A 12,791-nucleotide genomic window follows, 5' to 3' on the forward strand; every position below is an offset into this window, starting at 1 on the left:
CCAGGCTTATATTTGGAAAAACGTGTTTTGAAAGCGCCAAACCCCTCCGAGAAAAACTGCACTGGCTCCCAATCAAAGAGCTTATTGCCTTCAAAATCTGCACCATGGTTCATAAAATTCTTTACGGCGAAGCCCCGGGATACATGACAGACCTTATAGACCTGCCAATTAGAAACACAACAAGATCAGCACGAACATACCTAAATCTTCATTACCCAAGCACCAAAGGACTCAAATGCAAATCAACGTATGCATCTAGCTTTTCCTACTTAAGCGCACAACTATGGAACGCTCTGCCAAAAACAGTAAAAACAACGTACAACCACCTGAACGGAAAGAACTAAAAACAATCCTGTTCAGGAAGGCATATCCCACTGACCCTACATAAAAGCCTGAACACATACAACACAACAAAACCATAGATCACAATGGACACACTCCTACCTCCCACTTCCTCCCTAAATTTCCCCAATGTATCTACCATACTTGAACCTTATTCTATCATAATAACACCTTGTATTTGTTCATACCAAAACTGGCGAAAGCCGTACTATGTAAGCCACATTGAGCCTGCAAATAGGGGGGGGGAAATGTGGGATACAAATGTAACAAATAAATAAAATAAAATAATAAAAAAAACTATTCTACTTTTAAATTAACTTTGGGGCCCTTTTACTATTTGTGCTGAGGTCCCTTTTTACTATAGCGGGTAAAGAGGCTGTCTTTTTTTTTTTTCAGGAAAAGAAATGGCCGTGTGGTAAGCAAAACACTGCACGGCCATTTTGGGAGGGAGCCCTTACCACCACTGATTGAGAAGGCGGTAAGGGCTCCTGCGCTAACCCTAGCCTGGCAGTAGATCGTATTTTTGTAGCACCGTAAATGGCGCGTGCTAGGGATGGGAACTATCACTGGGCACCTGCGGTAATCTAGCGGTAGTTCTGGATTGGCGTGTGATAAGCCCGAGTTGGGTGTACCACTGCTTAGTAAAAGGGCCCCTTTGTTTTTGATTAACATGGCTCCCTTTACAAAACAGCACTACCAATTAGCATGCACTGAATGTGAAGAACCTAATGGGCATTAAGGGTCTCTTTTATCAAATGGCAATGCCGATGTGGTGTTGCTGCACTGGTGACCTCCAGTGCAATTTGATAAAAGATGCCCTGATTGGGCTTCTTCATATTCTGCGCACGCTAATCTGTAGCGCTGCTTTAGTGGTGGTAAGTACTAATGCGTGCTTATCACATGCTGAAAGGCATAACCACAGGTCGTATTCAGGTGTTCTGCGGTAGTTCTGGGATTGATACATGCCAATAGTGCACTAAAAAAAATATAACACATTTTTAGCACAGGGGATGTGTTTGGGGCGGAGAGAAGGTATGCGTTGTGCTAATCGGTTAGTATGGACAAATTGCCACATACTGTAATTAGCATGGGGTTAGTGCATGAGCCCTTACTGCATACAAAGTATGTGTCAATAAGGAGGGCTCATTGGTAGTGACCATGCACTAATTGAGAAAGCACGTGGCTATTAATGGAAAAAAATAAATTGCAACCATTTTACTGCCACACTAAAAGGGGCCTCAGCACTTGGGAAACCCACATGCCAAGAATAGTGCAGGCCACTTTTTAGTGTGCCATTGTAAAAGGGCCCCTTCGTTTCCAAAATTAGTACAAACACATTTCCAGAGGTATCTTTCACTCACATTTCCAAATTTGAAGAAGACATAAAATTCACACAGGTATTCCATTCTTCTAGTCTTCTCATACTTAGATTTTATTTAAAGTTCCCCCAATGACTGGAGTCAAATTAAAACTGCATTACATTGTTTTCAGATTACAAAATGACATGTAAAGTATAGGATAGTAACATAGTAACAAAGTAGATGACAGCAGAAAAAGACCTGCACGGTCCATCCAGCCTGCCCAACAAGATAACTCATATGTGCCACTTTTTGTGTATACCTTACCTTGATTTGTACCTGTCTTTTTCAGGGCACAGACCGTATAAGTCTGTACAGCACTATCCCTGGCCCCCGGCCCCCAACCACCAGCCCCGCCTCCCACCACTGGCTCTGGCACAGACCGTATAAGTCTGCCCAGCACTATCCCCACCTCCCACTATCAGCTCTTGCCACCCAATCTCGGCTAAGCTCCTGAGGATCCATTCCTTCTGAACAGGATTCCTTTAAGTTTATCCCACGCATGTTTGAATTCCGTTACCATTTTCATCTCCACCACCTCCCGCGGGAGGGCATTCCAAGCATCCACCACTCTCTCCGTGAAAAAATACTTCCTGACATTTTTCTTGAGTCTGCCCCCCTTCAATCTCATTTCATGTCCTCTCGTTCTACGGCCTTCACATCTGCGGAAAAGGTTTATTTGCGGATTAATACCTTTCAAATATTTGAACGTCTGTATCATATCACCCCTGTTTCTCCTTTCCTCCAGAGTATACATGTTCAGGTCAGCAAGTCTCTCCTCATATGTCTTGTAACGCAAATCCCATACCATTCTCGTAGCTTTTCTTTGCACTGCTTCAATTCTTTTTACATCCTTAGCAAGATACGGCCTCCAAAACTGAACACAATACTCTAGGTGGGGCCTCACCAACGACTTATACAGGGGCATCAACACCCCCTTTCTTCTGCTGGTCACGCCTCTCTCTATACAGCCTAACAACCTTCTAGCTACAGCCACCGCCTTGTCACACTGTTTTGTTGCCTTCAAATCCTCAGATACTATCACCCCAAGATCCCTCTCCCCGTCCGTACCTATCAGACTCTCCCCGCCTAACACATACATCTCCCGTGGATTTCTATTCCCTAAGTGCATCACTTTGCATTTCTTCGCATTGAATTTTAATTGCCAAACCTTAGACCATTCTTGTAGCTTCCTCAGATCCTTTTTCATGTTTTCCACTCCCTCTGGGGTGTCCACTCTGTTACAGATCTTAGTATCATCTGCAAATAGGCAAACTTTACCTTCTAACCCTTTACCTTCTAACCCAATGTCACTCACAAATATATTGAACAGAATCGGCCGGATCTTTGCTGTTGCTGTAGAAATTTGATGCCAGATACTGGGAATGCTTTTTATTTATTATTTTTTTTCATTCTCCAAGATTTATAGAAGGTTGCAAGCGACATGACCACATCACACCATTTTTGCAAAAACTTCATTGGCTACAAGTACAATACAGGACTAAATTTAAAGGAAATGGCCCTGAGTACCTGAGTATTTTCACTAACCGTACCCTCTCCAAAAAAACATTACATGATGTGAAACCCTCAAGGGAGTCTTCTCCGGAGTAGCCCCCACACTTTGGAGTGCACTGCCTGAAAGGCTCCGCTTAACACAGGACTATCTCTACTTCAGGAAGCAGGTGAAAGCTTGGCTCTTCAAGCAGGTCTTATTGGAAAAAGTAACTAACTTGTTGGTCTCACTCACACACACAAGGAGTGACATGGGCTGCACATACTGCAGCAGGACATGTTTATCCACTCCTATCCTCTATCCTCATGTGCAACTTTTTTTAAATCAGTCATCTTACTTTTTAACTCTTCCAACTGTCTTACCTATCTATGTTACATCTTTGCTTTACTCTTCACTATCAGTTATAATGCTCTATTATGTATTGTGTTGACATTGTAAGTAGTATACCATACCATACTTTGTATTGTTATTTTAATATTTTTACCGCTGTAATTGTCTATTGCTTATGTTCGATTTATTCTTACTGTACACCGCCTTGAGTGAATTCCTCCAAAAAGGCGGTAAATAAATCCTAATAAATAAATAAATGTGAGCCTGTTCAAAAGCAATACAGTGAAATACGTATTGGAAAGAGAAGAAAACATGGTTAATTTATATAAACTTCCCCTGGCATATTTGTAGAAAGAAGCTGACAATTCCAAGGGCCTTTTATTAAGCATCGCTAAAAAGTGGCCTGCGCTATTTTCCCCTTAATGGCCATGTGCTAATTTCCCAGTTAGTGCATGGCCATTAGCGCATGACCCTTACCGCTGCTTATTTACTGGGCGGTAAAGGCTCTCACACTAACCCTGCTCTAATGAGGCAACACGTGGCAATTTACACATGCTACCCGATTAAAGTGGTGTAGCTACAGGGGGCCACGGGGGCCTGGGCCCCCCAAATTGGCTCTGGGGCCCCTGGTTTGGCTGGCAGGGGTCCTTAACCCCCACCAGCTGAAGCGTTTGTCCCACTCTGGTCTCACTGCATTGCCTACCCTGCTCTTACTTTAGTGAAACTGAGCATGAGCGACAGTTTAATTAAAATGATTGTGCACAGCATGACTGAGAACAGAGCAGGGCAGGCAATGCGAGACCAATGCGGGACAAACGCTTCAGCTGGAGGGGGTTGGGGACTCCCGCCAGCCAAGGTACCATCGTGCAGCAGCGGTAATGGTGGGGGGGGGCAGTGGCAGCAGGAGGGAGGTGGGCCAAAATGTGCCCCCCCCCACTTTGAGCTCTGGCCCCCTCCCATCGAGGTCTGACTACGCCTCTGCTCGATTAGCGCAGGGTATGCATATTTTCTGCCTCCAAATGTGCCTCCCCCCATGCTAGAAATATATTTTATATTTTTTTAGCATGGGATTGCTGCAGCAGCCAATCCCAGAACTACTGCGGGGCGCCTGAGTGCTCACTGCAGTAGTGTCTTTTTATTGTGTGGTATGCACACGTTACTGCTTACTGTGGCTTTATAAAAGGGCCCCCCAAATAAGAACAAAGAAAGACTGTAGCAGGGGTGTAGCCAGACAACAGATTTTGGGTGGGCCTGGGGAGAACTGGGTGGGCACCATTTGTTCTCCCCCTCCCCCAACCACCACCCAAAAATATCTCAGCTGGTGGGAAATTGCTTCTTTCCACCTTGGCAGTCTGCAGCAGGCTTGTGCTGAAAACTGAACATACGTAGGTGCCGGTATCATGGAGAGTAGCATTTTCGTTACCATCAGGAGGAAGTCTTCAGCTGGCCGAGCTTGGGATCCCACCAGCTACCACTAAACGTGTGCTACTGTTGGGTGGGCCTGAGCCCTAAGTGGGTGGGCCCCGGCCCACTGGACTGTAGGAGCCAGTTCTGTGGTACCCCCAGTATTGAGTAAACTCCTTGACAGTGTCCAGGGAGGAGTAATTTCCTGTTGGGTTTAGCACTCCCAAACTTTTTGAAAAGGTAGGTTATTTGCTATTTTTTTTGTATCCTTTATACTAATCAAAGTGACAGGTTTTAGTGAACAGATTCTAGTCTGCCTAATATTTAGTGCATGCAACTTTTGGTTGCTCGAAGAGGATATGAAAGTTAACATGCTTTCAAATGGGAACTTCCCTTTGCACAGACAAGATAAATCTGAAGTGAACCCCGTTTGCTTTTATATAGGGGGGGGGGGGAGGCACTGAACTGCTTCCTTCGTCTAGTGTTGCTCTTAGACAAACGGGCTGTAACACAGTTTCCCTCATTTATTTGCAGTGAAACCAAGAGAAGCCTCAGTTGCTGTTTTAGTATTTTGCACGAGTAGCTGGAACCAGCGAGCAGTTCTGCTAGTTTCTGCAGGAGCTGTTTAGCAGGGACGGACTGAATACACAGAAGAGGAAAAGGGTGGGGACTGAGTAAAACCACAAATTATTTTATGGCTCCATTGATATTGAATGAGAAACCGGATTCGATCGCGGGATATCTCGCGACGTAACAGGCGACAGACCAAGGCTCCTGCATGCATCGCTATGAAAATCCTCTTCCTGGCCTGTCTCAGAGCCCACACTGGCAACTGTACCACAGCTGACAGGATTAAGTAAGCATTGACAAGATCGATTTACTGCATCTGGCATTTATAGACAGATAAGCGATACCTGTCCCCAGGGGAAGGGGAGGGGGATGAGCAGTACAAGCAGGTGGCTGTAGCCCTGCTGTGTGTGTGTTTTTTTTTCTTGTGTTTTCCACCGTAGCACATTTCCTCTTTTTTTGTTCCTGTTGTATGCTTTCCGTGGGTTTCGCTCAGTGTTTCTTGCTAAATAAATGAATGTAACCCACGTATCTGAGGGAGATCATACAGGTGACTCAGCAGAATAAATAAAGAGGTTGGTGAGGCACCGCTTGGAGTATAGTGTTCAGTTTTGGAGGCCAAGAATTGAAGCAGTTCAGAGGAAGGTGGCTAAAAATGGTATGGGGCTTGTGCCCAAAGAGATAAGACTGGAAGACCTGAATATGTAGAGGAAATGAGGGGTAGGGGTTTTATTTTATTTAGTGCTTGATTGATATACTGCAGTACATCAGTGATAGATGTTTATGCTGTTTACAGGGGTTAAAACAAAGTTAAAAGAGGAGGTTAGGAAGGGACTGGCAGAGGAAATAATCAGAGCAGGGAGAGGCCATAGGCACCTGTGAAAAGTCTGAAGGCAGAGAGAGAGATGGTTGGGTTTTAATATGGATTTATGATACTGACATTTAAATACTTGAAAGGTATTAATATAGGAACAAATCTTTCCCAGGGAAATGGTAAAACTAGAGGACATGAATCGAGGTGGTAGACTTAGGAGTAATGTCGGGAAATTATTTTTCACAGAGAGAGTGGTTGATGTCTGGAATGACCTCCTGAATGAAGGTGGTGGTGGAGACAAAAACGGTGATGGGATGAACACAGAGGGCCCCTAATTAGAAAATGAATGGCATCAAAACAAAACATAAATGACTGCAAGTGTGTAGGGTTGCCAACTACATCCAGATTCGCCAGACAGGGATGATCCAGTCCTGACCTTATCCCAAAGGCATGCAGGGATAAGGTTTCCCTTGCTTTTCTTAGAGAATCCAATCCACAAGTTCCTGCATGCACTGGGGTAAGCCTAGAACTGGATCAACCCTGTCGGGCGAATCTGGATCTACTGAAAACCCTAATGTTTGCCCAAGACTGGATTAACCCAGTTGGGTGAATCTGGATCTAGTTGGCATCTAGTTGTGATCTGGATCTAGTTGTGATGTGTCGAGTGGTGCTTAGACGGTGACTCTGTCTGTGAAGAACTGAGGCCAATGCCGGGCAGACTTCTATGGTCTGTGTCCTATATATGACAAGACAGATTAGGAGAGGCTGGAGTAGGCTTTGACAGCAACTCCAGTTGGAACATAAGAACAGTGCTGGATGGACTTCTACGGTCTATGACCCAGAAATGGCAGAGAAAGACCAGAAGCAAGTATTTTATACCAGTGTTTCCCAAGTCCAGTCCTGGAGTACCTCTTGCCAGTCAGGTTTTCAGGATATCCACAGTGAATATGCATTAAAAGAGATTTGCAAAAAATGGTAATGTATGCAAATCAAGTTCATGCATATTCGTTATGGATATCCTGAAAACCTGACTTTCAAGAGGTACTCCAGGACTGGACTTGGGAAAAACCGTTTTATACCACATTCATTGTGATAATGTGTGTGAACGTTGGGCAGACACTGGATAGACTGTTCAGGTCTTTATCTGCCATCATCTGCTAGGCTACTATATTAATTTTATAGGGTTCAGACAGCTGTACAGCAGTATCTGCTGTATGGGATAGAGGGCATTAGAAGGATGGCTGTTTTCTTATTGAGATACAATCCTTCTACAGTAGATAAAATCAATTAAGACGGGTAACAATCCTACTTTCACTTCAACAATTATTACAGGGCAGAAGCACTCATGTACATTTGCATCTGCCTACCTCAATTTCAATATGCTCGTTTTCTTCTTGTGACTTAAAAACGCCCACTTGTGTGAAACCCCACGTGTACTTTATAGCTGGGTTACAAGTGCATAGTTTTCAATCAGCCCCAGGTAAATTGCTTTTGAAATTGGCCTCATAGCTTTTAGTTTCAGAGTTTGAGGGAAAATATTATTCAGCAGATCCCTAGGTGCATGCAAACAGAAACTTACCCTTTGCTTTCCTATTTTGGTTTATTTTGTTATTGTTTTGTTGTATAATAGTGCATGCTGTCATTAAGTAAAACATGCTGTTCAGGACTGCATGCGTTGTTTATTGCCTGCTAAATAAAATAGAGTGGTGCTGTTACTAAATGAAATTAAAATGTACAAAAATGTGTTGGATTATTTGTAGTAAATAATTAGCAGATTTTAGTACACACAGCTTCAGCTTTAGAAATGTTAATTTCTTTCTTCATCTCTCTCTCATTCACCCCTGAATAATTCACTGCTGAGTCACTTTAAAGTTGAAGTAACAAAACATCTGTTTACTCACAGTTTGCAGTTAGATTATAATCAGACAGGCTTATATATACATATTACTATACATTTGTATTATCAGCTCCTTCCATGTGCTTAGATGGTAATGGATGCTCACACCACCATAGATCCTCTCAGGTTAGGAGAGATCATGAGCTCCATGTGCTCCATGTGCTGCATCTGCTGCATCTAACCCCCACAGGAAGTTGCATAGCTGTGTGACCTCTCTAAGTAATTCACATCAGAGGTCACAGAGTAATCACAGAGAAATAATAGGTGACAGGCAATGCATGTAAAATACAATAAATTCCAACAAACCCCTTCTCATGCATAACTGTCATGCAATTATTTATTCATACAAAGTCCAAGCTTTATACGCAGATTCACAAAATGTTCTCTGGGTAACGGTTTGGTCATGATGTCAGCTGTCATCTCACTGGTGTGACAATAGTGTAGACTGATGACCCCTTCTTTTGCCAACTCTCGCACGTTGTGGTATTTCGTTGCGATGTGCTTGGTGCGTGACTGAACCTTGTCATTCTGTGACAGTCGGATGCAGCTCTGATTATCTTCCATTATCTGGATTGGTCTCTGTTCAGCTATTCCGAAATCCAGCAAAAGTTTTTCAATCCACATCAGTTCTCTGCACGCTTCCGATACGGCCACATATTCAGCTTCTATGGCTGATCTATATTGGATGTTATCTGGTAAAGGTTCGCTTACTGTTTCATCCTTCAGAAAATCAGTGATCATGGGAGTGCTTACAACTTGGGCATCTTGCATACCTAAACTTTCAATAAGCTCATTTATTTTCTGCTTCTGGCTTAGAAGATAAGAACCATCATTTTGTTTCTCAATTTCTATACCAAGATAGTATGACACATTACCAAGTTCTTTTATCTCAACATTCAGGTTTAAATATTTTACAATGTCCTTGTACTCTTGCTCACTTTTGCTTGCAATGAGCAGATCATCAACAAAAGCTAAAATGTATGCATATTGTCCATTTGTGCACCTAGTGTACAAGCATTTATCTGCTTCACCTTGCTTAAATCCTAAATTTGTCAATATTTCATGCAATTTGTCATTCCAACATTTTGCACTTTGCTTTAATCCATAAAGACCTTTGTTTAATTTACACACTAGCTGTCTTTGTTTTGTATTTATGAAACCTGTTGGCTGTTCCATGTACAAGTCTTCAGTTATATCTCCATGAAGAAATGCTGTTTTTACATCAATGTGGTTGACTTGCATGCCTTTTGAGACTGCAATGCTCAGAAGTGTTCTAATTGTCGTGTGTTTCACTACAGGTGCAAACACTTCATCAAAATCTTCTCCATATTTTTGAAGATATCCCTTTGCGACTAATCTTGCTTTATACCTTTCCACTTTTCCTTGTGCATTCCTTTTTAACTTGAATACCCATTTGCATCCTATAGCTTTCTTGCCAGGAGGTAATTTTGTAAGAATCCAAGTATTATTTTTATCCAATGCATCAATTTCTTCTTGTGCAGCTTTACGCCATTCAGCAGCTTCTTCTGCTGGCATTTTCTCAATCTCATCCCATGTTAAGGGCTCTTGAGCTTCTGCTGACTTTGTTAGGTAAGACAGTCTTGGGGGTGGAACACCTTTGTTTTCCCTGGATGAGCGTCTGACAACAGGTTGGTCTGACCTTTCCGCATCCTCTAAATCTGAGAGTCCTTCTCCAATTGATTCCCCTTCTCCAACTGTACTGTCTTCTTCAATGATCCTTTCTGTGTCTGCTTCCTCTGCCTGTTCCTCGTTAGATACAGATGAGTTGCTTTCAGACATCTGCCTTGGTATGGCATTTATATGCACTGGCATGTCTATTATGGTTCTAATTTCATATTCTGGATGATAAGGCTCATCTGGGATAATCCAGCCTTTATCAACCCTTTTGTTTTCATCAAAATATGTAACATGTCTTATGCCAACAATGCCAGTTTTCAGATTCAAAATTCTATATCCTTTGTGTCCTGGAGCATAGCCAACTAAAATGCCCCTTTCTGTTGTGGAATCCAGCTTATGCCTTCTTTGCTTTGGTACATGAGCATATGCTGTACTTCCAAATGTTCTTATGTGTGACAGGTTTGGCTTCCTACCATGCCATGTCTCATGTGGTGTGCGCTCAGCGCCTTTAGTTGGCATTCTGTTTTGTAGGTACACTGCTGTGAGAATGGCTTCCCCCCATAGTCTTTTAGGGAGATTGCTATCTGACAGCATACATCTGGTCATTTCCACAAGTGACCTAAATTTTCTCTCTGCAACAGAATTTTGCTCTGGTGTATAAGCTACTGTTGTGATATGCTGAATGCCTTCTTGTTCTAGAAATGTGCGCATGCTTTGTGAAGTGAACTCACCACCATTGTCGGTCTGAAGAACCTTTGGTTTTCTTTCAAATTTATTGCTCACCATGGCTACGTATTTCTTCAGCATGTCTGTGACTTGACTTTTTTCTTTCAGCAAATAGGCCACACAGTATCTAGAGAAATCATCCAAGAATATTAGCACAAATCTGTTATTTCCCAATGATGGGATATTAAACGGTCCACATAAGTCACTGTGTATTAAGTCCAGCACTTTATTACTCCTATTTCCTGTGTATGCAGGAAATGAGGGTCTCACACCTTTTTGAGTAACACAGTCTATGCATTTCTCCATTTTACCAGCATCTGCACTTATCTGAATGCCGGTGGCTAGTTGCCCACTGTGAAGATCCTGGATCACCTTAAAATCACGATGTCCCAGGCGGCGGTGCCAGATTTCCAGACTACATTTACCATCATTCTTCCTTACTTGCGCCAGATGTGAGGCTTCACCTGAAATGCTCAGTTTATAAACATCATTATGCATAAAAGCTTCAGCATACACTTCATCATTTTTAGAGATTGTGCACTTACTGTTTTCAAAATGAATCACAAATCCCTTCTTATCTAATGTAGATACACTAAGCATATTGCAAACTGCTTGGGGAATATACAAGACATCACTTACAGGAATTTCTTTAACTTCATTAGACACTTTGCATTTTAAGAATCCAATACCTCTTGCTTGGATCTTAGCAGTCCCTGCGTTTGCAGTTTTAAGAATACCTTCTTCTGGACACATTTCCTGAAAGAAATCTTTAGAATTGGTTAAATGGCATGTGCTCCCCGAGTCCAAAATCCAAGTACTTTCATTTGAATTATTATTTACCATAGTTAAAGATTTTTCTGCCATTAGAAAGCCCTTTTGTTTATCATTGTCTTTCATACATTTCCTGGTTGGAAAATTCTTTTCTTCCATTGGCTTAGGTGAGCTAGAGGGAGTGGTTTGTGTTTCCTTACACCATTTAGATACATGTCCCTCCTTTCCACATGAGTAGCAAATCAGCTTGCCCTTGGGTGGAGTTTTCCCATAGCTCCGCCTTCCTCTGTTCTTTGCCAAGAAATTTGTTTCATTTCTCTCTGACTTGCTTTGAGAACACATCTCCTCAGAATCATTTATTATGCATTCCTGCCTTAGTTTTGATGTTGCCTGTTCAAAAGATTGCCCTTCAATGGCTTCATTTACAGACCTAAAAACATCAAACTTCTTTGATAGTGAGGTAAAAAGAAATGCTCTTTTCAATGCATCACACATGGGAATTCCAGAAAGTTCTAGCTTTTGAAATGAAGACATAAGATGCATAATGTGATCATTACATTTACTTTTATCCCTTAATTTGGTTTCATTCAACTCTGCCAGCCAAATTGGTTGCTGCTTTGCATATGTAGTTGCATACATAGTTCTCAGTTTATATAAAATGTCCTTTGGTGTATCTTTTCCCTCCACTAATATGGCTTGTTTCTCTGAGAGAGCTTCTAAAAACATGCACTTCACATAATAGTTTGCATTGTCCCATTCAGCCATATTTTCAGCTGTTCTGTCTTGGTCTAAGCATATATTCAATCCTTTTGCTCGAAGGAGACATATGAATCTTAGTTCCCATTGCTGATAATTAAATTCAGTTAACTTAGGCACCTTGAGAGAGTAGAAAAATGGTGAATTTCTTCCCTCAGCCATTTTCTTAGCCTTCTGTCTGCTGTTTGGTGTGTGGGGGGAGAGAGAGACAGACTGAATCTTTCTGTTAAAACTTAAGAGAAAAATGTGGCTTTTTTACTGCCTGGTAATATTTCTCTTCTTTTTCAATTCCTGAGCCCTGGGCCCATAACCCTTTTGTTGGATTATTTGTAGTAAATAATTAGCAGATTTTAGTACACACAGCTTCAGCTTTAGAAATGTTAATTTCTTTCTTCATCTCTCTCTCATTCACCCCTGAATAATTCACTGCTGAGTCACTTTAAAGTTGAAGTAACAAAACATCTGTTTACTCACAGTTTGCAGTTAGATTATAATCAGACAGGCTTATATATACATATTACTATACATTTGTATTATCAGCTCCTTCCATGTGCTTAGATGGTAATGGATGCTCACACCACCATAGATCCTCTCAGGTTAGGAGAGATCATGAGCTCCATGTGCTGCATCTGCTGCATCTAACCCCCACAGGAAGTTGCATAGCTGTGTGACCTC

At 42.0% G+C, this 12,791-nt stretch overlaps 1 protein-coding gene across 1 annotated transcript in view; it reads left to right on the plus strand.

The window, feature by feature from the left end:
* Positions 1-5,499: 5,499 nt before the first annotated feature.
* GLT1D1 (glycosyltransferase 1 domain containing 1) overlaps positions 5,500-12,791 on the plus strand; it is a 122,046-nt gene continuing 114,754 nt past the window's right edge. Inside the window, exon 1 of the mRNA XM_030219059.1 lies at positions 5,500-5,803. Within this exon, the coding sequence (XP_030074919.1) occupies positions 5,661-5,803 (143 nt within the window). The 5' untranslated portion in view covers positions 5,500-5,660. The remainder of the gene's footprint in view (positions 5,804-12,791) is intronic.

Source organism: Microcaecilia unicolor, chromosome 11 (assembly GCF_901765095.1).
Source record: "Microcaecilia unicolor chromosome 11, aMicUni1.1, whole genome shotgun sequence".
Lineage (NCBI taxonomy): Eukaryota > Metazoa > Chordata > Amphibia > Gymnophiona > Siphonopidae > Microcaecilia > Microcaecilia unicolor.